This window comes from Miniopterus schreibersii (genome assembly GCF_964146895.1).
Source record: "Miniopterus schreibersii genome assembly, chromosome: 20".
NCBI classification, from domain to species: domain Eukaryota; kingdom Metazoa; phylum Chordata; class Mammalia; order Chiroptera; family Miniopteridae; genus Miniopterus; species Miniopterus schreibersii.
Window position 1 is genome coordinate 12,481,182 of NC_138122.1, and position 25,278 is coordinate 12,506,459.

Here is a 25,278-nt window from a genome sequence, read left to right on the forward strand (position 1 = left end):
GATGACAGCCTTGCGGGGGGGGGGGGGGGGGGGGGGTGAGGAGGTGATCCTGAGAGCGGGATGTGGTCAAGAGGCTGTTCTTGAGATGCTGCCAAGCCCAAGAGGAAGTGGTGGGAGGGTGGACAAGAGCCAGGTTCTAGCTGGCATTACTGGGTACTGATCAGCGCCAGGTGCTGTGCAGATGCCCAGGTGCTCAGGGGCTCGACATCTGCCCATTGTTGTCCCCACACTCCCCAACCGTGCTGATTTCCTCCTGGGCCCGAGGGCATCCAGGGCACAGGATCAAGGCTCCTATGAACCTACAGAAGGCTCAGGGCACAACTAAGCACTTGCCCTGTGACTGAAGCAAAGGTTGGAGCACCGAACCTAAAATAAGCATTTTATTCCATTAAAAACCACTGTGTCCCTGTATTTAAAACTATGTCCATAAGTTACAATCTAAAGTAAAAGCCTATTAATATAAATAAGGAGAGGGAGGTCATTTCTGAAGATTCCAACTCTGGAAAAGAAAAAAAGAAACAAATTTCAAACAAGTCTTATGTCTCCCCGAAGTAAACACATTGCCAGGCCTTCCCTCTGACATTCCAGGCTGATGCTTCTGAGTAGCCCCGCCACTCATGGGGTGAGGACCACCCCACAAATACCAAGGAGCCTGACCCCTGGCCAGGACCAGGCTATTATCTGCCTGAGAACCCCCAAAGGCCTTATAGACCCCCAGCACCTTCTTACTTGCAGACCCTACCCAGTGGTTCGTCTAGCCTCAGCCCCATGGTGACCATCCCCTTGCCTGGAGTGTCCCCCTGCCACCCCCAACACACTGCTCCTCACCTTTCCTGGCTGACACTACTTGCACCCTGTTTTGGTGGTAGGACACACAGCAACACTGGCATCATCACTGAGCAGACAGCAGGGGACAGGCTGCCTCAAATGCCAGCCTCACTGCCTGAGAGCCCCACTTGTCACCTTTGATTGGGTCATGAACTTACACCTCTGCCCCCATTTGAGGCTCAGCACTTATCTAAGGGGTATCAACCCCATTTTGGATGAGGAAACAGGTAAGGTACCCAAAAGACTTCGTTAAAGACCTTAAGAGTCTGGCCCCACAACACAGAACCTGTATATATCAGCCCAACCTGAGAGAGGGACTGTGGGGTCCCTCAGGCCCCCATGCCATTCTCAGCAGAGCCCGCTGGGCCCCAACAGGGGAAGGGCATCTGCTCTCAGTTTCCAGCTTACCATGGACAGGGGAACAGGAGGACCCTGGGCTGGCATGAGGGCACCCCCTATGTCAGAGCCTTAACAGGCCAGTCTGCCACAGCAGTAGTCCCAGCCCAGGCTCAAGGAGATAAAGGACTGGGAGTGGGCATCTACTGTGTGGGGGGCCCTGGGCTAAGAAGTGGTCACTAGACAAGGAGCAACCCCCCTGACCTGTTCAGCTGTGGTCTAGTTCCTGAGGAGCCCATCAGTTACAGCCACATGCTGGTGCAGGCCTGCGTAGAGCCGACATTTTATAATTCTCAGCTGACTGGCTGGCTGACAACAGCTTTGCTTTCTCAAAAGTCAAACACACAAGAGCCTGAATAGAGGTCCTTGTGGGCTCCAGCCCAGGGCGTGAAGCCAGGCTAGAGGGGCAATGAGCCTCCAGGTAGCCCCTTAGGGGCGCCCTCATTCTCAATAGTGCCAAGCCTGCGTGTCCCTGGCTGTTGCCCAGCCCACAGTGTGGCTGGGAAAAAGAAAACTGCTGGCTGTTTCTAAAAGGGGTCCCAGGAACTTAATGCAATTAGCTCCCCAAAATGCCCCATTGTGGGCACTGCCGCCAGCACAGAGACAGACATTCTGGGGGAAAATGTGTTGGCCCCAAATCTCCTCAGGAGCCCTGCTATGGTCTGAAACCCAAGTAGAGCCAAGCTTGAGGAGGAAAAGAGCAGGGAAATCACAGCAGGAATCGGGAGGGGCCCCTAGCAGCACTGGCTTTGCAGCAGCCCCCGCAAACTGCCCCCACACTCACCCTCAGGACAAGAGGGAAACAAGCGCGTCCAAAAACTTGCTTCGATCCTCTGCTTTCAGTTCAATTACTGCAGTAATGAAAGAAAAACATCTTGTGAGAAGGGAGGAGTAGGGACGGGAGTGAGGGAGTGAGAATAACAAGTCAGAGCACATGAACTTCCTCTTCTCAACCATCCAGGGCTGGAACCCTCCAGCACATTCCAAAGTGGACTTGGCTCCTTGATGGCCTGGAATATTCTGGACTGAGATTATACTTCTCCGTCCCTCTGTATTTAATCCTCAGAAACTTCCAGCTGCCCTGTTGGTGAGGCTGGGGTTGTGGTCTGCAGGCCAGACAGCACCACCCTCTCCCATCTCTCGGACATGAAGCAGCACTAGGGGCTGCTGCTAGAGGTGAACTCACCCACCACAGACCCGCAGCCCGAGTGGGCCCAGCGTGAAGCTGGCTGTAGACACTGGGGCAACCAGATGAAGACGGTCTCTGACCGCGATTGTCATCATTAAGGAACCAGGTGGTGATGGAAGAAAATGCCTTTTCTGAGATGGGTGTTACAGGCTCAAGTATATTGTCCCAGAATTTGTATGTTGAAGACCTACCCCCCAGCACCCAAGAATGTGACTTATTTGGAGACGGGGCTTTTAAAAAGGTGATTAGGTTAAACAAGGCAGTTAGAGTGGGCCCTAATCCAACGTGACTGGTGTCCCTAAAGAGATTTAGACATAGACACAGAGGGACACCATGTGAGGACACAGGTAGATGAAAATCTGCAAGCCAAGGAGAGGCCTCAGAAGGAACTGAGCCAGTAGATGCCTTGATCTCAGACTTCTAGCCTCCAGAACGGTGAGATATAAATTTGTTGTTTAAACCCCCCAGCCTGTGGCACTGTTATATCAGCCTGAGCAGACTAATACAAGGGTGAAGCGTCAACACATCTGTTTAAAAATCTGTCAGCAAAAATAAAAAGCAAATATGGCCAAATATAAGTCATGCTCCATGCTGGTGTCTGGAGAAGTTACAGGCTAGTGCAGGGGCCACTGGCTGGCCTAACAGTGTGATTCCCCTGAAGCCACCACAGTGCTCTTCCATTCCCTGGGCTCATGCAACACATAGGGGGGGCCAGTGCCTGAGTTACTACACAAACCACGTGGCAGGCTCAGGTGGGACCCCTCACACACAGACAAGAGCTGCTGGCCTGCACAATGGTGGAGGTGGTACCCTAGAGTCACCACAGGCCTGGCTGTTTCTTTTTCTTTTTTTAAAAAAATGTCTGTATTGATTTCAGAGAGAGGAAGGGAGAAAGAGAGAGAGAAACATCAATGATGAGAGAGTCATTGATCGGCTGCCTCCTGCACGCCCCCCCACTGGGGATCAAGCCTGCAACCTGGGCATGTGCCCTGACCAGGAATTGAACTGTGATCTCCTGGATCCTAGGTTAATGCTCAACGGATGAGCCACACCGGCCGGGCTGTTTCTTCTTCTTGACATACAATTTTAAATTAGTTTTAGGTGTACAATCCAGCAATTAGATATTTATGTAACTTATGAAGTGACCCCCCAATAAACCCAGTACTCACCTGGCACCATACAGTTACTACATTATTGACTACATTCCCTATGCTACACTTTAAATCTCTGTGACTATGTTGTAACAACCAATTTGTGATTCTTAATCCCTTCACTTTTTTTACCCAGCCCACAAACCCCTCATCCCCTCTGGCAACCATTAAAATGTTCTCTGTATCTGTTTCTCTTGTTGATTGGCTTATTTTGTTCTTTAGATTTTGCATGTAAGCGAAATCATATGGAATTTGTCTTTGTCTTATTTCACTCAGCACAGTACCATCTGAGTCCACCCATGTTGTCACAAAAGGCGAGTTTCCTTTTTCATGGCTGTGTAATATTCCATCATATATATATGCACCAAATCATCTTCATCCATTCATCTATTGATGGACTTGTAGGTTGCTTCTATGTTGGCTGTTACAAATATGCTGCAATGGACATATGGATGTATACCTTTTCAAATTAGTGTTCTTCGTATAAATATCCAGAAGTGGAATAGCTGGGTCTTCTTTTGTCTCTTATTATAGCCTTTGTTTTAAAGTCTATTTTGTCTGATGTAAGTATTGCTACCCCAGCTTTTTTTTGTTTCCATTTTCATGAAATATTTTTTCTATCCCTTTACTCTCTGTCTGGGTATGTCTTTCCACCTGAAATAAATCTCTTATAGATAGTATATATATACATATATACATATATACATATATACATATATATATATATATATACACACACATATACTATAAAACTATAAACACCTATTAAAAAAAAAACACAACAGAAAAAGAACACCTGGGGCTCCAGCAGCCGTCCTTAGTCAGCCACAATCTCTGCTCATTTTCCCGGCCAGAAGCTATGGGGACTTTTCTTCCCAGCACTGGAACCCTGGGCTGGGAAGTCTGGTGTGGGGCTAGGCTTCCTCGCTCCTCAGGGGAACCCCAGCAGCTAAGATATTTCTGCTGAATTTTAACTGCCACAGGTGGGTGTGGGACGAGCCTGTTCTATGTCTCCACCCCTCCTACTGCCCTCTATGTGGCTTCTTCATATCCTTAGTTATAAGACTTCTGTTCAGCTAGACTTCAGGTAGTTCTCAATGATGGTTTTTCTGTAGTTTAGTTGTAGTTTTGATGTGGTCATAGGAGGATATGAGTACTGCATTTACCCACATCACCATCTTGATCAGAAACCCTGAGAGCTTAGGCCCTGCTGTTTCTACAACCCATAGAAGGGGTAGGTGACTCCGATGGGTTGAGGCTGGGCCCTGGAGGCTCTGGTGGCCAGTCTTCCAGGCTGGTTGTGAAATGTCTCAAGGGTCAGGCCTATGGCAACACCTATTTCGTCTCCTGGGAGCCTGTCAGGGTTCAGACAGGAATGCAGGGTGCAAGGCATGCCAGAGCTTCCTGAGCTACCTAGACAAGCCAGGCTCAGGGCTGGTTCCAGCAGGACAAGAGGGCTGCTGGCAGGGTACCTTTGGTGATGCCTATTTCCCTGGTTACAAAGCCAAAAACTGACCTTGAAGGGGCTCCAATGCATTCGACTCTTACCTGAGAGGTCAAAATAGTTGTGCAGTGTCCGGGAGTTGGTGCCCTCCGCTGCCTTCTCAAATGCCCGCCCAAAAAAGCTGCAGGCACATAAGAGGCACATTGGGGGCCCAGCCACTGTGACGAACCCTTCCCATGCCCATGGGACACACTAGAGTCGGCCCAGACTCCTCCCCAGCTGCTACTTCCTCCCATCATCACTTATGGCCCTTCCTGGGCCACTGCCCTCTGAGGTCTCACCACCACTCACTGGACTGACACCACCTCTCACTGCTGCTCCCCACCTATACCCAACTGAGCCCTTCTCAGCCCTCGGGGAGTGAATGTCCATCTGTACCCCCCAGGGTTTCATGCCCAGGACTGACTGCAGCTTCCCTCATGCCTGGCACTGTGCTGGCAGCTGGGGCAGATGATAGGCAGAGGCTCGGTGGAAGCTGTGCTGGGATGGGGGTCTCAGATAAAACCAGGTCACACACAGAAGGGTAGGACTGGGAGGAGGCTGCTGGGCTGGGCTGTGGCATGTGGCTGGAACTTGGCCCAGAAAGGGCAGGAGGCAGGAGTGCCCTGAGCTGCTGAGAGCACAGGGCAGCAGGGAGACAGCCTATAGCACAGGCCCACCCCCTGGGAGCTCACAGCTATGGTAGTTAAAAGCTGGCAGCAGAGAGAGTGAGTTGTGGTGAAGGGGCTTTTGGGCATACCACAGAGTACAGGCAAAGGAGGGGCATGTACTTGAAGCTTCCACGGCAACTCTCACAAGGGACTGTGCACATCAGTCAGAGCTAACACTATGCATGTTTATATATACAACGTACAAGGACAAACTGACAACTAAAGGAAGAACACAGGTGTTTGTGATGACCCATGAGGGAAGTGCTTACTGGCCACCTTGGGAACCCAGGCCAGGAGCCCTGGCCTGCTACAACCTGGGAGATCATAATTAGACACCCATGGAGAAGCTTTGGAGAGCAGCCTAGCTACACAGAGGCACTTGTTTTTAAAAAGCCCATTGTCTTTTCCAACTTGCTACTAAATGGTCTTTGCAGACACAGGTCAAAGCTCAGAACAGTATGGCTAGGATTAATGTGGATCTAAGACCAGTGCCCTCCAACAAAGACTAGCTGGGAAAAATGAGAGGCCCAAAACACTGGTCGGCTGTGGCCACTCAAGCTTCCCCGCCAGGAACCTAGGTGGCAGCTTTCTGCTACCCACTGTCACTTGGCATCCATCCAAGGTTGCCTATGGGATTTGCTGGGGAACACTTGACTCGGGGCACTGATTGCGCCTGGGAGGAAAAGATACCTAAGGACAGTGACAAGCAGCCTCTGGGATTAGTCACCAGGTTCTTCAGTTTACAGAGCATGGAAGGGCAGCAGGGAGAACCAGGGAGCCCTCAGCTCTGTCTGCTGGTCAACACCAGGTCTGGAAGAAGTAGGTAGGAGAAAACCCAAGCCTGATGCAAGAGGAGGCAATAATAGCGCTGAAAATTCAGGGAAGGGCCAGAAAGACATTGAGAAGATGTGAGAAAAGAAGCTGCGCAGAAGTGCAAGAAGATGAGCCTGTGTGTTCTCAAACCCACTGGTATGTTATTAACAATAACGAAGAGTTGGAAACAGCATGAATGTCCAACAGGAAAGGGGATAACCTGCTGCCCATGGATTGAAGCCCTCACAGCCCTGCCTTGTGGAAGAAAAGGGTCTCCTTGGTGTGGCCTTGAGGGCAAACCTCACCCAACTCCAAAGGGACCACGAGACAATGGCACCCCTGCGCCCCCTCTCCCCCACCAGCTCCCAGGACATGTGGAACAAGGCTCACTTCTTTCTGTCTGAGCTGTCGGTCTCTGGAGGGATGCCCACCACAGTCACTGTGCCTTGCTCGACATTCAGTGGGGCAGCCATCACCAGTGGCAGCAGCTTGCAGCGACGGTTCTTCGTCTGTGGAAGCAAAACAGAGTCATGACCTTGCAGGTTGAGTGTAGTACCTGGTGCCCAGGACCTGACAGAGCTAACTGCTCACTCCCCAAAAGCCTTCAGGGGCTCCATTTCACCAGAAAAGGTGCTGAAGCCCCCATCGGCTGTTCCAGCTTCCTTTTGCACTGCTAGTCAAGGACCCACTGCCCCTTAGCTGTTGCTTCCCTCACCTCCTTTAGATCCTGACGGTTATACCACCTCCTCCAGGAGGCCCTCCCCAACCAAGCCCTTCTCCCCCATCCTGCTTCATCTTCCCCACCATGTGTGCCACCACCTGACACTGCATGTACTCATTCCTCGTCTATCCCTCTCGCTAGCATGTGTGCTTCCTCAACATGGAGACTCCAGTGTTTCCTTCACTGCTATGCCCATGAGACCCACCCCCCACAACAAAGGTGACCAACTATCCTGGTCTATCCAGACCTGAAGGGCGTCCTGGGACAAGAACCAGTATGGTTGGTCACCCTAAAACATCAGAGCCCAGCAGGTAGTGGATACTTAATAAACATCTGCTAAATGAATGGACCTCATCCATTCTACACAGGAAAACAGCTCAAAAAAAGAGAGGGGTTTGCCCAAGCCCTGCAGCTGGTTAACAGTCATGGGCACCCAAGGCCAGCTCCTAGTGCCCATCTGAGCAATGTTCTGAGTGTCTGCCTTCTGGCCCCCACCCACCCTGGTTCTCACCGAACACACAAAGGACTTGAGCAGGTGTCTGCTGAGCAGACTCAGGGATGCTGGCTTGGAGAACAGTGAGACATCTGGAGTGCCCTAAGGGGAGAAGACAGATGGTCAAAGGGGTCCACCAGCAGAACTGGTCCAGTGCCCACCCACAGTCCTTGGAAGCCTGACCTCCATGAGGGAGCAGTAGAGGAAAGGCCCCTGGGAGATAACAAGGTTGGTGCAGAGGCAGCTGGCAATGATCTGCTGCGTAGCTAGCAGCTGCTTCTTGGCAAGCTCCAGGCCGCGGTACAGCTTCTCCAGGTTACCCCTGTAACATGGCAGACACACAGATTCAGCACAGAGTCAAGTAGAATGCTTGCTTCCTGTGTCAGGAGGGGATGTGGGGAAGACAGCTGATTTCTCGCCCCCCTGAGTTCCCTTTCATGTTAAAGGAGGGAATATACACTGTATAAACCCATAGTGAGGGATAGGAGAAGTGGAAAGGGGTGCTAGCATCAGAAGGCAGGACACTAAAAGCCAACAGCAGGGAAAGACCCTGCCCAGCAAGACTTGAAAGGACATGGATTGAAAGGGTTCACATGAGAACCCAGTATAATACATGAAACAAGATCCACCCTAGACACATCACTAGGAAATTCTAGAACACTGAGAATAAAAGATCCTGCAAGCTTCTTCAGGTGGGGTGGGGACACATTTATAAAGAAACCAAACCAAAATGGCTTAGAATTCTCATTAGCACCACTGGCTGCTGTGGAAGACAGGGGAGCAATGGAATCTACATTCAACAAGAAATTACCTTCCACCTCGAATTCTATACAAGCTAAACCAGCAATGATGTGAGAGTAGAACAGATATTGTCAGATGTGCAAGAACTCAGAAAGTTTATACCTCACACGCACTCTTTCTTTAAAAGTTACTTGATAATTTTGCTCTAGCAAAATGAGGGAGGGAAAAAAAAAACAGACAAAAGACAAGGATGCCAAGAAATGCTGGCTCCAAATCAGGGGCACAGTCAAGGGCCATTAATGATGGCAGCAGGCAGCAGGCGTTGGGAGCTGCAGGCCCAGGCTGGAGTCAAAAGACAGCATACCAGGTTCTCACAGACAAAAGGGGGCTCAGGGAATACTTGCTGAAAAGGAGAGCTGAGAAAAAAACTGGATATGATAAAAGAGGCAAATAAGAGCTCCAGGAATAACAAAGAGCTATACCAAAAAGTAATGTAGTCACCGCTCATTATTGACTCTGAAATCATAGCACAGTGAAGTAACACTATTTATTGCTTTTCATCTTTTAAAATCGACCTATAGCCAAAAATGAGATGACTCACATTCTATTCTCTAGCTCAAGATTAAGTGTTCTCAACCTTGGAAATGTAAAAGCATAGATTTCAGGAACTGGGAGGTATGGTGGAAGAGAAAAGTAGAAATGCTAATACCCTTTTCTTACAAAGAAGGGAGACAAGAGACACTGGTGATAGAACAAGACGTAAGTATGTTGAAGTTACAAGGGAGCTAAAAATAGTGGCAGACAGTAACAACAGGAGGGGAAGGAGCACAAAGGTGGAAAAAAATGATCTTATGTCATAGCAGGAAGTCAGCAGACAATGTCTAAAACTGACCCCTCAATCTTGGGATGAAGGCAGCATTTGATGGTATTAGTTTTTTAATTTCCCTACATTTCCAGGTAAAACTAGACAGAGCAATTTGATCAAAACCAAAACCCCAGGACCCACATTTATAACACAAGGGAATGAGGAAAGACCACAAACCCCATAATCTAAGCCAGGAGAAACAGACCACCAACTGGCCACAAGACTGGTATATTGTCCGTGTAACTATGGGAGAGAGCAGAGAAGCAACAAGACTTAAAAATGATGAAAACTAGCCCTGGCCGGTTTGGCTCAGTGGTTAGAGCATTAGCCCGCAGACTGAAGGGTTCCAGGTTGATTGTGGCCAAGGGCATGCACCTCAGTTGCAGGCTTGATCTCGGCCCTGGTTGGGACTTGTGTGAGGCAACCAATCAATATGTTTATCTCATATCGAAGTTTCTCTCTCTCTCTCTCCCCTTTTCCACTCTCTCTGAAAAGCAATGGAAAAAATATCCTCGGGTGAGGGCCAAAACTATAATACTCTTATAGAAATCAAAAACAAAAATGTAAATCTTCATGACCTTTAATTAGGCAATGTTTTCTTAGATATGACACCAAAAGCATAAGAAACAAAAGAAAAAAAATAGATTAACTTAAACATCGAAATTAAAAACTTTTGTGCTTCAAAGAACACCAAGAAAATGAAAAGGCATCCCACAGGATGTGAAAAAAATTTGAAAATTATGTATCTGATAATGGATTTGTATTTAGAATATATAAGACAATCCTTACAACTCAATAACAAAGACAACCCAATTTAAAAATGGACAAAGGACTTGAGTAGACAATTCACCAAAGACATACAAATGGCCAGCAAGCACATGATTAGCCATTAAGAAAATGCAGATCAAAACCACAATGAGATACCACTTCACACCCACTAGGATGGTTGTAATCAAAGACAGACAAAAACAAATGTTCAACATCATTAGCCATTAAGAAAATGCAGATCAAAACCACAATGAGATACCACTTCACACCCACTAGGATGGTTGTAATCAAAGACAGACAAAAACAAATGTTGGCGAAGATGTAGAGAAATTCAAACTTTCATAAACTGCTTATGGGAATATAAAATGGTGCAGCTGTTTTGGAAAACAGACTGGCAGTTAGTTCCTCAAAAGGTTAAATATAAAGTCAGCATATGACCCAGCAAGTTTATTTCTAGGCATATACCCAAGAGAAATGAGAACATATGTACATACAACTTATATGTGTATGGCAATATTATTCATAATAGTTTAAAGGTAGAAACTACCCCAATGTCCATCAACTGATGAATGGATTAATAAAAAGAGATAAATCCCTATAGTAGAAAATTATTTGCAATAGAAAGGAAATTCTGACCCATGCCACTAATTGGATGAACTTTGAAAATATTCTTCTCAGTGTTTTTTAACACCGCACAAAAGCAACAGAGCAGCTCTCTGAATTTAGAAAGGTCTCTGAATCATACCTCCTCCCAAAAAGCCAGGGTAACTAAATTCATAAAGAAAATAAGCAACAGATGAGTGTCGAGGCCAAATCCTCTCTATTAGAAAAAAGACTAAGGAGAAAGACTAGCATCCCTGTCAGCAATGAAAGTACATTAGAAAGACATGCCCTCAAATGATCAAAATTGTAATGTTACATCTTATTTCAAACCAAGCTAAAAGACATTAAAACTAACGTTAAGACATCTCAGGAAGTACAGTAAGAAAAACTAGAAATAGAAGGAAGATGAAGACTGAGAAATGAAGACTAAGCTAGAACATAAAAATGAATAAATACCACAAATAATGCCTTACGAGGTGAAAAAGAAGAGAATTTTGGAAATCAGAGGGGAAAAAGAAGCGATGAAAAGAATTCAAGAGAAAGTGACAGATGCTGCAGTTGAGCAGGAAATGTGTCATGTGTCATGTACACTGCCCCAACTGCCTGCCTCTGGTGCACTGATTCCAATTCGTATTCCAGCAGTTTCTGCAGGTCATAGTCACCCCCACACCCCAGGGGTCCCTGAGAGCTGTTTCCCTGGGCAGTGTGAGGCTGAAGGCAGGAGGTGGCCTAAGGGGCTGGAGGCCATGGCAATGTCCATTACCTGGAGAGACTGTCCAGAGCCTGGATGAAGTTATCTGTCCCTGAGCTGTCCTTCTCCGGGCTCTCCATCAGTGACATGGTAGCAAAGACCACGTCACTAGCCAGGAACTTATGCTTGAAGCCAAAATGAATGCTGAAAGTCTGCACACGCATGTCCTTCATCCTGCAACAGGAGGAAGCAACATGGCTGTCACCCTACATGCACATGGCAGTGTCCTCAAGTTGTGGGTGAGCTCTTACTATTAGGCCAGGACAGCAGAATGTGCTGCTGCCCCGTGCCCTCCTTCACCCCCAATGGCAGTATGGCTATTTTGGTCAGAGAATGGAGGGGGTTAGAAGGCCTGATGCACAGCCCTGTAACCTGGGAACTGAGCGCCTGGTCCAAAGCTGCTCAGCTGGTTGGGGGCAGAACAATATCTGTCTGGCTAGGTTGTGTGGTCCTCTCCCATGCCCCAGGATGCCAAGAGCAGCCAGGCATGGGTCCTCCAGCAGTGCTAGAGAACCTAGTTGGGCAGAGCTCATCTGAACCTGGCCCCAGTGGGCTCTTCCCAGGCTTGTTTCCTGTGTCCAGTGAGGGACAGGCTGGGTCGACCTCAAATGTCCACACCTCACCCCCAGGATTTAAGGATTCTAGACCTTTTGGGCACTTCAAGAAGCCCTATTTTTAACCCAGAGAACTCAAAACTTCAGGAAAGGCTTGGCAGGTCATGCTCATTTGTGCATTCCTGTTTTTTACATTATTTTAGGAATAAAGCTAAAACTGAAGCCTTAACAAAGCTTAATACAGAAAAACATGTGTTTACCCAAATTTATTCGCAGATTCTTCAATTAGCTCCCGCAAATTCTCCTTCAAAGAGATGTCCATAGACTGAAACTTCTGCTTCACCTGTTTCAGGGGGAGACTGGAAAGATGGCAAGCACTAGTCACAGGAGCAACTTGGCTTCAAGTAGAGAATGCTGAAACACTAAAGGGATGGGGAGGACCCCGCAAGGGTCCCAGTGTTTATAAACAAGGGACATCCCAGCATGGGCCTTCAGATGATATTCTGGGAACTCAGAGTGAAGAATTTATGGCAAAAACAGGCAGCAGCTAAATATCATGACTAAGTCAGTCACAACAAAGGGGAGGGGCTTCTCCCCTGGGGGCTGCAGGGTGGGGGGACTCCAGGTAAAGGCGGTCACTCACCCCATGTCTGCGAGGAACTCCTGGAGGCGCTTCTGCCCATGCACAGACCACAGTTTGAACCTGGCTGCAGTGTAGCACGTGTTGCACAGGCTGTCATGGAGGGACCAATGCTGATAGAGCACCAGGCGGAGGCTGGGCCCGAAGTCAAGGAGACTGCTCGGTGACCTGGGGCCCCACCCACCCTGTGACGGCTCATTTTTGATGCTCCAACAGATGGCCTGCTCCACTCACCAGGGCCCAACCAGTTATCACCTGGGTAAACTGGAGCTCTTTGACCTCTTAGCTTAAATTGACCCATACAGTTTGTGAGGTTGTGGATGCACAGCATCATCATCTCTATGTGACAGGCAGGAAAACTGAGGCGAAGGGGTTCTGAGAGCCTGTGCACTGTGGCCACAGAGCCTTGTGGCTCCCTGCACCCTCCACCTGACCCTGCTCTCTGTTCTACTCGCCCCCCTGCTGGGACCCCTCTGAAAAGCCCCCATGCTCACCCTTCTTCCTGAATACGCCCTTCACTGCTAATGGGGTCAAAAATGAGGCTGTGTGCCTCACATTCCCAACTCCCAAGACCTCTCCTCTCACTGGAGGTTCTCAGGCAGGATGCCAGGCTGGCTCTGCCTGTATCTGAGTGCCCCCACCCCCCCGGGCCAGCCTCTCAGCACATAACAGCCTCTCAGCACATAACAGATATGGGATGCTTCTTAAAACATGTGGTGTCTAGGAGCCAAAACCACACAGACAACGTGAGGCAGAGCCTGCGTCCCCAGTATTCAGGGACACATGAAGCCCCTCTTCTCAAAGCCTCTTATCTTGTCTGCTGCCCGTCCTGGGGATATGGCAGCCACAGCTGCACAACTTGCGGCTCTGTGGTCAGCAAGCATGCCACACATAGGGGACGTGGGCTGGGGTCTCCAGACACCTCTGGAGAGGTGACTGAGTTCAGTTCTTAGTCTCCTTCGAGGAAAGGAGACAGGATGGTGGCTTGGGTGAGACCACAGAAGCACATACCAAAGCAGAGTATGTGAGGGCAGGGGCACTGCCTGCACCCCGAGGGCCTGAGCCCCAAGGATACTCGTACTCAAAGGAGATGCGCATGCAGTCCACGGAGAGAGCGTGCTCTTCGTCCTCATCGCGGTGGTTGTGCCGGGACACGTGGCGCTGCAGGGTGCCGACGTCGGTCACATACTTCATCCTGGGAAGGAGGCACCGCTGGCCTGGTTGGGCTCCCTCTCCTCGCCTGCAGCCTGCCGGGGCTTCCTCACCTCCCTCAGGGCCTCCCCTCACAGGCCCAGGGGCCAGCCCGCCACGCAGGCTGCGCCTTCCAGGACTAAGGGCACTTACCGCCTCTGCACAGAAAGCGAGCACAGCGAAGCGGGCAGCAGGCCTGGGTGGCCGGCAGGGCTCGCAGGGATGAGCTCTGGCCTCCCCTACCTCCCCTGCACGCTCCTCTGGGCGTCGGCCGCCCTGCTGTTACTTATTTGAGGCCTCCTGAGAGGCCTCCTTATTTGGCTCCACCTGCTGGGCTCCCCGAGGGTGGACGAAAGTCCACATAATGCCACATGCTATTCTGCCAGTTTCTAGTACTAAGCCCTTCCTTGGTGACAAGGATCCAGGCCCAATGCCAGCCTTCCTAAGTGGGGCTATGCAGTAATGCTGCCACCCATCTGCAGAAGTCCACAGCCCTGCCCACCAGCCACCATCAAGTGAACAGACCCTGTGACAGTGATCCACAGCAGAGGGTGTAGACCAGGTACAGGAAGTGCTTCTGAGCACAGTAGGAAAGACCCGAGTCCAGGTCCACCTAAAGGTGGTTACTGAGCAGGATGGTAATAGTGTAGCCTCACCTGAGGGGAGGTCACAGGCCAAGGATGGTGCCTGGCACTGTCCATACCCCATGCTACCCTTAACAGGGAATGGGGAATGAGGACCAGCAGGGTGGCAGGCTGAGCCAAGATGACAGATCCAGGAAGTGCCCAGGCCTGTGAAACTCAGGACCATTCTATACACTTAGAAAGGTGGGGGAGGGAGAAACTAGGGGGCACAGGAACCTTTGCAAACTATACAAGGAGACTGTGCCTGGGGCAGTGCCAGGTGACAGACTCAGATCCCCTAGGAAAGGGTTAACATCTTGGGGTCCCTTTGAGTTCCCACCTGAAGGCTACCAGAGGAGTAGAGATGAGAGGGCACCAGCACCTTGCCCCTCCCTGGCATTTGCCTCCCTGGGGTGGCCTTTTAGGTTATCTGTCTGATTCCAATGGCAGGCACCAAAGCATGGCCACTGAGGGGCAAAAAAGGATTTGTGCCATGCTACCCTGCAACCCTCACCCACCCTCCCTGGCAGGACTCCTGGGGCCCTCACTTCCTCCTCCCATCCGTGTCTACTGTGCACAGGTCACCCCTCTACGCTCGCCATGCCCACAACACAGGGCACAAACAGCATCCAGAGGAGAAAGACCGGGCCCCTCCTCTCACCTCTGGCTCCACCTGCTGGGCTCCCCGAGGGTGGACGAAAGTCCACATAATGCCACAAGCTACTCCACTAGTTTCCAGTATAAGCCCTTCCTTGGTGACAAGGATCCAGGCCCAATGCCAGCCTTCCTAAGTGGGGCTCTGCAGTGATGCTGCCACCCATCTCCCTACTGCAGACTCAGAGCCTGCATTGGGCCCTGTACATTCTAGCAGCCCAGGCCGACCTTGAACAGCCCAAGGGAGTGCATCCTTACTGAGTGATCCTGTCTTGTACCCACTGGTCTGTTAGTCCAACGATGGCCCACCTGAAAGCAGAGGAGAGGGTGATGAAGCAGTGAACAGGGTGGGGCAGGCAGGAGCATCCTGCCATAGTGGCCAGCCCCACCCTCAGACAGGCACTCTCCTCTTCAGGGTGGAGAGGTGACAGGGCAAGACTCAGGGCTTCTGGTTCAGTATCACCCCTGCAGAAACTTTTGATACACAAGGAGGGAGATCAAGGACAAGAATGAAGGACACTGCTCTCTGTATGCTGGCTCGCCCCACACTCCGCCCTCGTCCTGCTAGTACAGGAATGCAGCAGACACCCATGCTCAGGTGCTAGGGGCTCCTTGTGCCTCACTCTACCTCTCCAAGTCCTTCACATTACCCCTCTCTCTGCGATATGCCCACAGAAAAGCATACCCTTGTCATATCCACGGCTCCCTGTCCTTCTAGTATAAAATGATGGGACACAGAGTAACAACATTTAGGGCTCTTAATAATCTTCCAAGGTTCCTTCTCTAAGCTCATCTTTTATGAATGAGATAACAGATCTAGGTTAACTGACCTCCCTGGGGTCACAGCTGGCCCACAGCAGGAGTTGTGTGCCATCTGCTGGTCCCTGGTAGCATCCTCCAAGACGCCCCTCCAGGCCTACAGCTGAAAACAGCTGAGGGCACTGGTCACAAAGTGAGACAGGAGAGGCCATGGGAGTGAGAGACTGGTCACTGGAGCACACACCACATACCTCAGTGCAGCATTCTCCCTCCTCACAGAGACCTCTTCAGAAAATGCCACCCTGGGTGCCGTCCCTGGGACCAACCCCACCTCTTTCTGACTTTTCCACCCCAGTGTGCCAAGAGCTCCTGCTTCAAGTGAATTCAGAGGTGGCAGGATAATTTTTCCTGAATCAGATTTCACCATATGCCAGGGTTGCCTAGATGCCTAACAGAAGCTGCCTTGTTCAAATCTCGCTCCTTCTGTAACTTTAACTTCCTGGATAGCAAGGCTCAGCGGCGGGGTGGGAAGGGAGGAGCTGTACACAGGCCTGACCATCTGACCCTCTGCACTGGCCATGCTTCCTCCATGTCTAGGAGTTCGTGTGCTGCCCTGACAGCCTCACATTTAGGCACATTCCCAGAAAGGGGACTGCATTCAATGCTCCCAGTGGGGACAAGGAAGGTACACGTGGTGACATCTTCCTCCAGACCCTCCCCTCGCTGTGGGCAGTGAGGTGCTAGGGGAAGGAAGCCACGCATGGCAGTGGCCTTGTCTAGAGGCTACATACCACAGCATGTCGTTCATATCCTTGGACATCATCCATGCCAGGTCGAACATCACCATGGCCGACTGCAAGGGAAAGGGAAGCCTGAGTCCAGAGGCAGCCATGCTCATGGAAGGGAATATACCGGGGCCAGGCCAAACAGCTAGGCCAGACCTGAGCTGTCTAGGGTGCAACTGAACCCCTGCAGATTGAGGGTCTGCCAGACCAGGGTGTGTGGGTGGATTCTAGGCTAAACTGAGGAAGACAGAGTACCTAGAGTGACCTGAACTGTCTCCTCTGCTAATTAAAGTCATAACTATGCACACACTTTATCCAGCAAGGGAGGGCAGCCAGGTACAGCGCTGTGCTGAGGCCTCTACACATTTCACTGGGTCCCTTGGTGATACCCAAGGGAGGCGTGAATTCCAGAGGTCAGGTACCTTGACATAAAAGGGACATTGGAAATATGGTGCTCAGAGTTCAAGGCCCTAGGGCTAAATGCTAGATCAAATATGGCATGTCTTACTAAAAGAACTTATTTTCTAGCCCTCCTTAAGGCCCTGAGCTCTGCTTAACACTACTGCAGCCAACACAGTAGACACTCTATATGAAATTCTGTTCCATAACACACACCAAGGGGCTTTATAAGTCTCCAGTTTTATAGTCTTGCACAGAGGCTAATACAGACTAGTTCTGTAGTTTTGATGATGAACAAAAATAATCACTGTGGTTCTTCGAGCACTGGGAGCAAGGAGTCATCCTAACAACTCCCTCTGAAATGAAGACTATTCTCTTCCTTTAACGGAGGAGAAGTTTAAGGCTCCGAGAGGATGTACCACCTCCCCAAGGTCACACAGCAGGAAATTTGAGGGCTCAGATTCAAACCAGACTTTTGTGGCTCTAAAACCTATGCTCATTCCTCCTCCTGTTTCAGGACACTGACCCTGAGTCAGAACTTTGTGATGAATTCCACCTATCCGTACTCACCGATGTCCCATGATATTCATACTGCTCATAGTCAAAGAGGATGTCTCTTCTGTAACAAAATAAAGTGTGATATAAAATGGGAGGCTTCAACAGGAAGTAGTTCAGGGAGCCAAACATTTGGAAAAAATGTTAAAACTTGACAGCACTCAAAGTATTCAAAGTCACAGTGGTCTGTTTTCACTTCTTGACTCTTTCTCAGAGTGTACCGGCACAAGGCTGGGAAGGGAGTGACAGAAATACAAACTGCTTGTGACAGTGGAAGATGTACAATGGCACAGTCCCAAAACCCTGTCTCTGGGAAATTATCCCAAGATAACAACTCAAAGGAACAAGCAAAACCAAACCTGCTATGTGCATGAGACCGTGCACTGCAGCCTCGTCATGGCAAAATACTGGTTATGTACAGTTCAAAAAAAGGGGAATGGCCCAGTAAGTACTATGTAGTTATACAAGGCTGTTTGAACAATCTAATCAGGTGGGAAAATGCAAAATTAGGTGTGTATTATGATTATGTAAAATATGCATAAGAATGAATAAACCAGGACGTTCAAGCTAAAGCCAGAATCTCTTCCCAGTAGTGAAAATAGGTTATATTCACTTTGCTTTCCTTACATATCCCGAAACAGTTTTATATTGCCCTTCCACAAGGAACAGCAGGGCACATCAGCCTGACCTTGAAGGACTGGACCCAGCAAGGAATTTCTCAGCTCAGGGGAACTGCTGCATGTCCACCTCAGCTAGAATAACTGTTCCTGTCTTCACTGCAAAGTGCTTCAACTTGTAAATTGCAATGTGAAGGGGAATTATGGGTAACTTAGTGTCCTTTTCATTTATTGCTATGAAAAGTTTCACACAATTGACATCCAACTCAATTATAAAAATTTGCTTGAAGTGCACACTCACCTCCGGGCTTCCCACTCTCTTCGCTCCCTTCTTTTCATGGTTTCTGCTACTATCTCCTGATACAGGGACAAAGAAAACAAAAGGTTAAGCAAATGAGCCAGGAATTTATCCCCACAACCTGAAAACATTCTCGATTTAACAGAAGCCACTGGACTCAGATCCAAAACAGGAGTCATGACTGTGCCCCGAGCACGGTCTGCTCCTGCAGAAGGAAGGAGATGAGGCAGAGGATGGCCAGGACTCCTCTGGCCCATCAGCACTGAACACACTACCACAAGGGTGGATACTTCCACAGTGCCTGCTCAGGCTATACTCTGCCTACCTCAGCTTTCCACCACCATCTCATCTGGGATAAGAGCACAGCTACCTCATACTGGCTTCCCCACCAGATTAACAAGAGCTAATGTTTCTTACATCCTACCATGTGTCAGCTACTATTCTAATTAATTTTTTTTTAAACCCACACCACAAGGTACTTTTTTTCATTGATTCTAGAGAGGAAAGGAGAGGGGAAGAGAGAAAGAAACATTGATGAGAGAGAGAAACATCAATCACTTGCCTCCTGTACGTGCCCTGACCGGGGATCAAACATGTAACCCAGCTATATGCCCTGACCATTAATCAAACCTGCAACCCTACAGTGCACGGGATGATGCTACAACCACTGAGCAACACTGGCAGGAGCTACTATTTTGATTTTACAAGCCCAATCTCATTTAGTTCTCACAACAAAGGCATAAAGTAGTGTGCCAGCTTTAAAAATCCATGGTCCCGAGACTTCTGCTTCTAGGAAGATGTGATAAACATGTTTTTTCCTCTAAGTCCACTAACTATACCTAAAAACTCTGACATTATATATAACACAAAATCAGACTCTGAAAGGTGGAGAGGAAGGCTCACCAGCTAGGGAACCCAGGACCTGAGGAATGACAGTGATCAATTTCCTGGGTTTTATTTTTGGCTCATATATCCCAAACTTGGAGCTGAAGAAGCTGGTAACCTGATTACATTGGGGGGGGAGGGGAGAATCCCCAACAAAAGCCAAAGACCAGTAACAGCCTTGAAAGACAAAAAACGTTTAGACAATAACTGCTGTACGCCAGTCAACACCACCAAAAACACTGTGGCCTCAACCCCATTCACCCCAGCAAATGCCCAGTGGGAGCCTAGATACTCGCTCTTTGAATACTTCCCTTCCACCTGTAAAAACCTCCACTGTTCTACCTGTAACATTTCCCAACACCCCTTTCAACTACTGTATACGTTTGAAAATTTTTCAAAATGAAGTCGGTGGGAAATTATACATAGTATATAAGGTATTATATGGAGCATTCACAAACCCAGATTCTAAGTAGGTGAATAAGCATATATAAATAAAAGCTCTAAAATGATCTCACATCTCGTCAAGATCACTTCCTCTTTGTTGCTAAGCCCTCCAGTCAGTTCTCACCTGCCCATTGCCCCCAGGCTGCCGGCCTCAACCGCTTGAAACCATCCTACCCCCTCAGAGCCCTTGTGTCTGTGTGTGCTCTGCTCTGAAAACGTCTCCTTGGTTCCTTCCCTCCACATTCAGATCTCTGGTCAAGGGTCCGTAGCCACCGTCATAAACCAGCAAGCCATTCCCCATCTAGCCCTTACCTTGCTGTATTTTCCCTCATAATATCTCAACCTGAAACCACCCTCTAATTATGCTCATTACACGTTCCTCATCTGTGTCCCCAACTGGAAAGGAAGTTTTAAGATTGCAGAACTTTGTTTGCCCACCAGTATCCCAGAGCCAGAACAGTACAGGGCACACAGTAAGTGAAAAAATATTTGTTTAGTCAGAGTGGAGAATTCCAAGATTATCTGTAGAATATGAATGTTTCCAGGGAAAATCCAACCACATACGGATACTGGAGGCCCTATGAAAAGCAGCTTGCTAATAGTTAGAAGAATGCTATAAAAAAGAAGCACTCAGAAGGCAAGCGCTTACAGAAATCAAAGATTAGAAGATAAAGACCAACCCGAAACCTGTATAACTTTGTTAACCAGTGTCACCCCAATAAATTTAATAAAAAAGAAAGAAGATAAAGGCCAAAAGTCTGCCAGGAAGTAGAACAAACAGATAAAGAGCTAGGAAAGAAGAAAGAAAATCTCAGAGTGGATCTGAGAGGTCCACATCAGACCACCCAAAACTCTAGAGAAAGGAGTGGGCAAAGGGAAGGAAGGCAAGGAGAGACATTCCTAGCTTTGCAGGACACTTCCCCACCAGATAGACAGTGTCCCAAATATGGCTCAAAAGGGCTCTGCTAAAGCACAGTATTGGAAGATGTCAGGCAAAGGATGAAGGGAAAACCCCAAACAGTCCAGAGACAATTTCAGCTTGCACACCAAGAACCAGGAGCCAGAGATGAGAGTCTTCAACAGAGCACTAGAATAAAACACAGCCTTTGTGTTAGAGGAACAACTGCCTCCCACCTGGAATTCTACATCTCGCAGAAGCCACAAGCACTGGTCAGGCCCCAGATCTGGTAAGCAGCTCAGACCCAAGGCTCGTGAGACACAAACCACTCATGTCTTTGCACACAGATGCTTCTCCTGGAGTGACCACCTGGGACCAAGCCTGGTCAAGGGCCAGAGACCCATGCTGCTCCTCCATGGTGATTACACAGAAAGCAATTCTGGAGGGGATTGGGGAAGGGAGGTGATGCTTATGCAATTTATTGTTTCTCCATATAGCTTCTTATTTTTGCTGTCTAGGCGTAAAGTTGAACTGTCCTAAGTTTGATTTCATCTCATGGGATTCTATATGTGGCTCAGAGAAATCCAGTAATCTACCAAAGGCCACACAGCCAGAAGATAGTACCCCCACCTGCTACCTCCCAGCTAGACCTGGGCCCAGCAGGCTCCAAACTGATCTCTGACCTCTGGGACTAACAAGCTCCTTAAGACCGGTGAGAGGCCCAAACCCACCTCTTCTAACCGTGTGCGCTTCTCAGAAGGCTCTGAGCCATCACCCTTTTCTTCCAAATGTTCTTCCTCCTCTTCTTCATCCCTAAAGATGTCATCATAGGCGGGAACTTCAAGGTCATCATCTTGCTTAATGAGCAGTTTGATCTAAGATTAAAACAAAGAACAATCAAGTCTCTCCTCTCTGGACAGAAAATTATTCATCATGTTTTTCTTTTGAAGAATCTTATTTCCTAGTTGGCTGACTCATAACTTTTCTGTACATACAAATAGCCACATGACTGAGAATTTCAAACTTCTCAGTCATTTAAGAATTTTCATTTTCATTAAGTGAGATGCTAGGGTTACACCACACTGTATGCAGAAGTTACAAAAACTTGACAACTACCTCCAGTCACTAAGTCTGGGAAAAGCTCCCTCTTGTGCCACACACCAAGGCAACAAAACGACCATCCCACAACTTGACCTCTGACAGAGGACATGGAGATGTGCAACTCCAAAGTAAGTAAAACTCCTGTCTCTAAAAACAGTTCCAGGGAGGCTGATTTCTCACGGAGAAGCCATTCACGTGAGAATTCCAGGGCCAACACTTTGTTAATGTGGGTGGGAGAAGATTGCCTCAGAGGAAGGTTAGGTGGCTGCTCCGCACCAGGCTCCCTGCTTGCTGCTCAGGGGTTGAGAATAAGTGCAGCAGAGCTATTTTAAGCTACCGATGGTCTTTTACACCACTGTCTTGCTGGTACTCACACCACCCCTTGGATGGGCAGGGCAGATGCCTCTGAGGTACCCTGATATTTAATAAGGCTAGGCTGGGCCTGAGCTCTCAGTGCAGTGTTCTGGTCCCTACACCTTTCAGGTCAAGCAAATTCCACAAATGCATTCTGAGCAACTCCAAGGGTTAGGTGTCACGTTTCTCATCAAAGATGGACAAAACCGGGTTCTTGTCTTGCTAAGGACACCAGTGCAATGCTGTCCCTGGCATAAAAAGGAACAGACAGATAGATGGGAGAATGCAGGAAAGGCATGGGCCCAAAGGCCTAGTTACCTGGGTATCATTGTACACATTCACAACATTTACTGGCCTATGGGAGTCACACACGAAAAATATGGCATCATCATCAGGCTGAAGGATATCCAATAGGTCTATGTTAGCCCCACAGTTTATGAGGATAAAATAACGGAACTGAAAAAAGAAGAAAGATATTGTGAATTCTTCGAGAGGGTCCCTTTACCTTTAGCACACTAGGCCTCTGAGGCCTTCTACTGAGATACATTAAATCCCTAACACTGATGGCAAGGGGCTCCCAATCTGGCCATAGCTGGCCTGTGCTAAGTTCTTTAACATAGTCCATATATACTACCTGATTTCCATGTCCCCATTTCACCGTGGAGCATGCAGAGGCTCAACATGCCCGAGTCTCACACAGGGAGTCAAGAAGTTGATGAGAAGCAGAACAAGACTTCAAAGGCGTCGTAACTGGGCCTCTCCAGATCCCAATCACTCCACTGTGATGAATTGCCTCTCCATGCTAATAGCATTCTACAGGTTTAAAATTTTAGCAAACTTTGGGTAGCCCATACTTATGGACACCTAAATATTAAGTTTTTATTGCATCCCATCGCTACAGAAAATCCTTTTCTTATAAATACAGAACTGGTAGAGGTCCCTCCCATTATGACAAGAGCTCCAGGTGAGGATTTACCTCTGTCAGACAGTTCTAGATATGGTCAGAGACTCCCAGGACCCTTTTCCATACTCCAGCCCCTCCCAGTGGGGTCTCAGATGTCCCAGTTCTCATTATAGCCACATGCAGAGGTGGGAAGAATCCTGGCCTCTACTGTTTAAATTATGTTCCTGGATTCCAAATTGGAAACTGGGACACATTTTCTTGGAGAGATAATGTAAATGGTAGTCTAATTAAAATAACTTTAACTAGGCCATATCTAAAACAAACTGCTAAATTCCAAGCACCTTACAGTGAAATGTCTGCAACACAAGTTCAAAGTTAGAAGCTGTCCATGTTCGCTATATATTTTTTGTTGTCAACTTGAGCGTAAGTCACCCAGACATAATGCTTGCTTTTCTTTCCCATGTCGCATAATATATTTGATACTTAAATAAAAACTTACAATTGAGTAAAAAACAAAACTAAAAAACCCCTAATTATTCCAAAATACATCTTGCATACCTGCTCTTTATGTTCAAGAAATGCAGTTTCAAGTTCTTGCCACCCAGAAACGGGAACCAGCGTATATTGCACGTGGTCACACTGGAACAGGGCCTGGAGTAAGATTATTTTCAAAGCCTATCATATTTGGAATGTCTTTAATTTACCAAGAAATGCACTTAAAAAAATAAGACAGGTTGAGAGACAAATGACATGTGATAAAGGTCAGTAAAGCAGTAATGGGAAAAACTAGGGGATGGGGATGTGAGTGCTCACTATATTATTCTGCAAATTTTACTGAACTTTTGGAAATTACCAAAGGAAAACATTGGGAGAAAAGCTGATCTTATTTCTAGGTCTTCTAAGAAATAGGTCCTGAACCAAGGGCCTGACCAAAGCTCACGTAAACATCCACTGCACGGTATTCAAAATCGAACCAATGATCTTCCATAATAAACTAAGGAATCCTGTATTTCCAATATTGTTTATGGCACCACTATGTCCTCAGTTGTCACAGATTCCTGGGTCTCAAACCCCAGGTTTGAGAAGCTGCTACAGGTCTACAGGTCTCTCTCATGCAGCCATTTTTTGCCTAGGTTATTAGAAAAATACTAAGTAGTTTCTCTGACTTTTGCCTAATGTTCTCTAATCCACCCAGTACTGTCCTACCAGGAAGGCGACCTCTCAAGAGTCCCGGTCCCCATCTTTCAGTTGTTGCTCCTGCCCCCTCCCCAACCTGAGCTCTCATCTGGGAAGGGGTTCCTTACCTCGCTCCTCACCGCCGGCCCTGCTCCCTGCCCCACCATGTTCCCTCTGGACTCACCTCCCGCCCGGGCCAACCTGCACCCTGCACCCTGCACCCTGACCAGTCGTCCGGCCCCACCTCCCAGAGTCCGCAGTGCTCACCTGAAGGATCTTGCAAGCGCACAGAGCGTCCACGTCCGAAGCCACGAAGAGAAGGACCCTCTGTTGGGAGAAGCGAGGGAGAGCTGAGCGCAGCGCCCCTAACCCGGGCCCCTCCCGTCCTCCCGGGGCCGCTCCCCTTCATCCCTTCCCCGTGAAAAGGCCTCGGGGTCAAGAAAGGGGGTCACCTGGTTCTGGACCACCTCGTAGAACTCTTTGCGGAAATCGGACACGAACATGACCACGGCAGCCAGACACCCGGAGCTCGCGCTGAGACACTAAGAGCTCCGACAGTGGTCGAGACTCCCGCCAAATCAGGGCTCTTCCAATTGGCCCACCGGCCAACCAATAGTTACTTAGCCTCTAGCCCTTCTTCCTTTATGATTGGCTCACAGTGCGGCAGCTATAGCGCTCCGCCGCCATTCGCTGCTGGAAAACCCTGCCCCCCCAAAGCGCGTCAACAAGTAGGCCGCAAACGCGTTTGCCCAGAAACCCCACCTTCAGTGGACATATTTACTTTGGGCAAAGAAGCATATTGCTCCCCCACTGGAACTCCAGGAGAAAGAAACCACCTCACCTTAAATTAAATATATTTATACATCGAACGAAGGCGTCAGTTTATGATTTCAATAGGCTTTTGGTCTAGTTCGAAGGCTGATGAGTCGCTTACTTCCGCCCGAATCCTCAAGGGCTGCGGCAAAGGC

General features: G+C 48.6%; 2 protein-coding genes across 2 annotated transcripts in view; one reads left to right on the forward strand and one right to left on the reverse strand.

Moving 5' to 3' along the window:
* Positions 1-25,278, forward strand: part of UFD1 (ubiquitin recognition factor in ER associated degradation 1) — a 68,319-nt gene that overhangs the window by 25,528 nt on the left and 17,513 nt on the right. The gene's annotated exons all lie outside the window — the stretch shown is intronic.
* On the reverse strand, positions 355-25,036 carry CDC45 (cell division cycle 45). The gene is made up of 19 exons (XM_081123172.1): positions 24,763-25,036; positions 24,578-24,637; positions 23,693-23,785; positions 22,549-22,686; positions 21,507-21,650; positions 18,552-18,607; positions 17,649-17,697; positions 16,686-16,747; positions 15,394-15,444; positions 13,743-13,862; positions 12,671-12,802; positions 12,288-12,386; positions 11,486-11,647; positions 7,929-8,067; positions 7,764-7,847; positions 6,922-7,040; positions 5,113-5,189; positions 2,009-2,075; positions 355-499 (listed from the first exon to the last, which is right to left on the reverse strand). Exons 1-18 carry the CDS (start codon positions 24,811-24,813, stop codon positions 2,011-2,013), a joined length of 1,701 nt encoding a protein of 566 aa, XP_080979298.1. The 5' UTR covers positions 24,814-25,036; the 3' UTR covers positions 355-499; positions 2,009-2,010.

What these genes read in the sequence shown, in the direction of transcription:
- CDC45 (XM_081123172.1), bottom strand. Translation starts at nt 24,813, where the DNA reads ATGTTCGTGTCCGATTTCCGCAAAGAGTTCTACGAGGTGGTCCAGAAC. An exon ending in CGCATCTCCTTTGAGTACGA is followed by an intron (nt 12,803 to 13,742) that starts GTATCCTTGGGG and finishes CTTCGGGCCCAG; the next exon opens with CCTCCGCCTGGTGCTCTATC. An exon ending in GAATCTGCGAATAAATTTGG is followed by an intron (nt 11,648 to 12,287) that starts GTAAACACATGT and finishes CTCCTGTTGCAG; the next exon opens with GATGAAGGACATGCGTGTGC.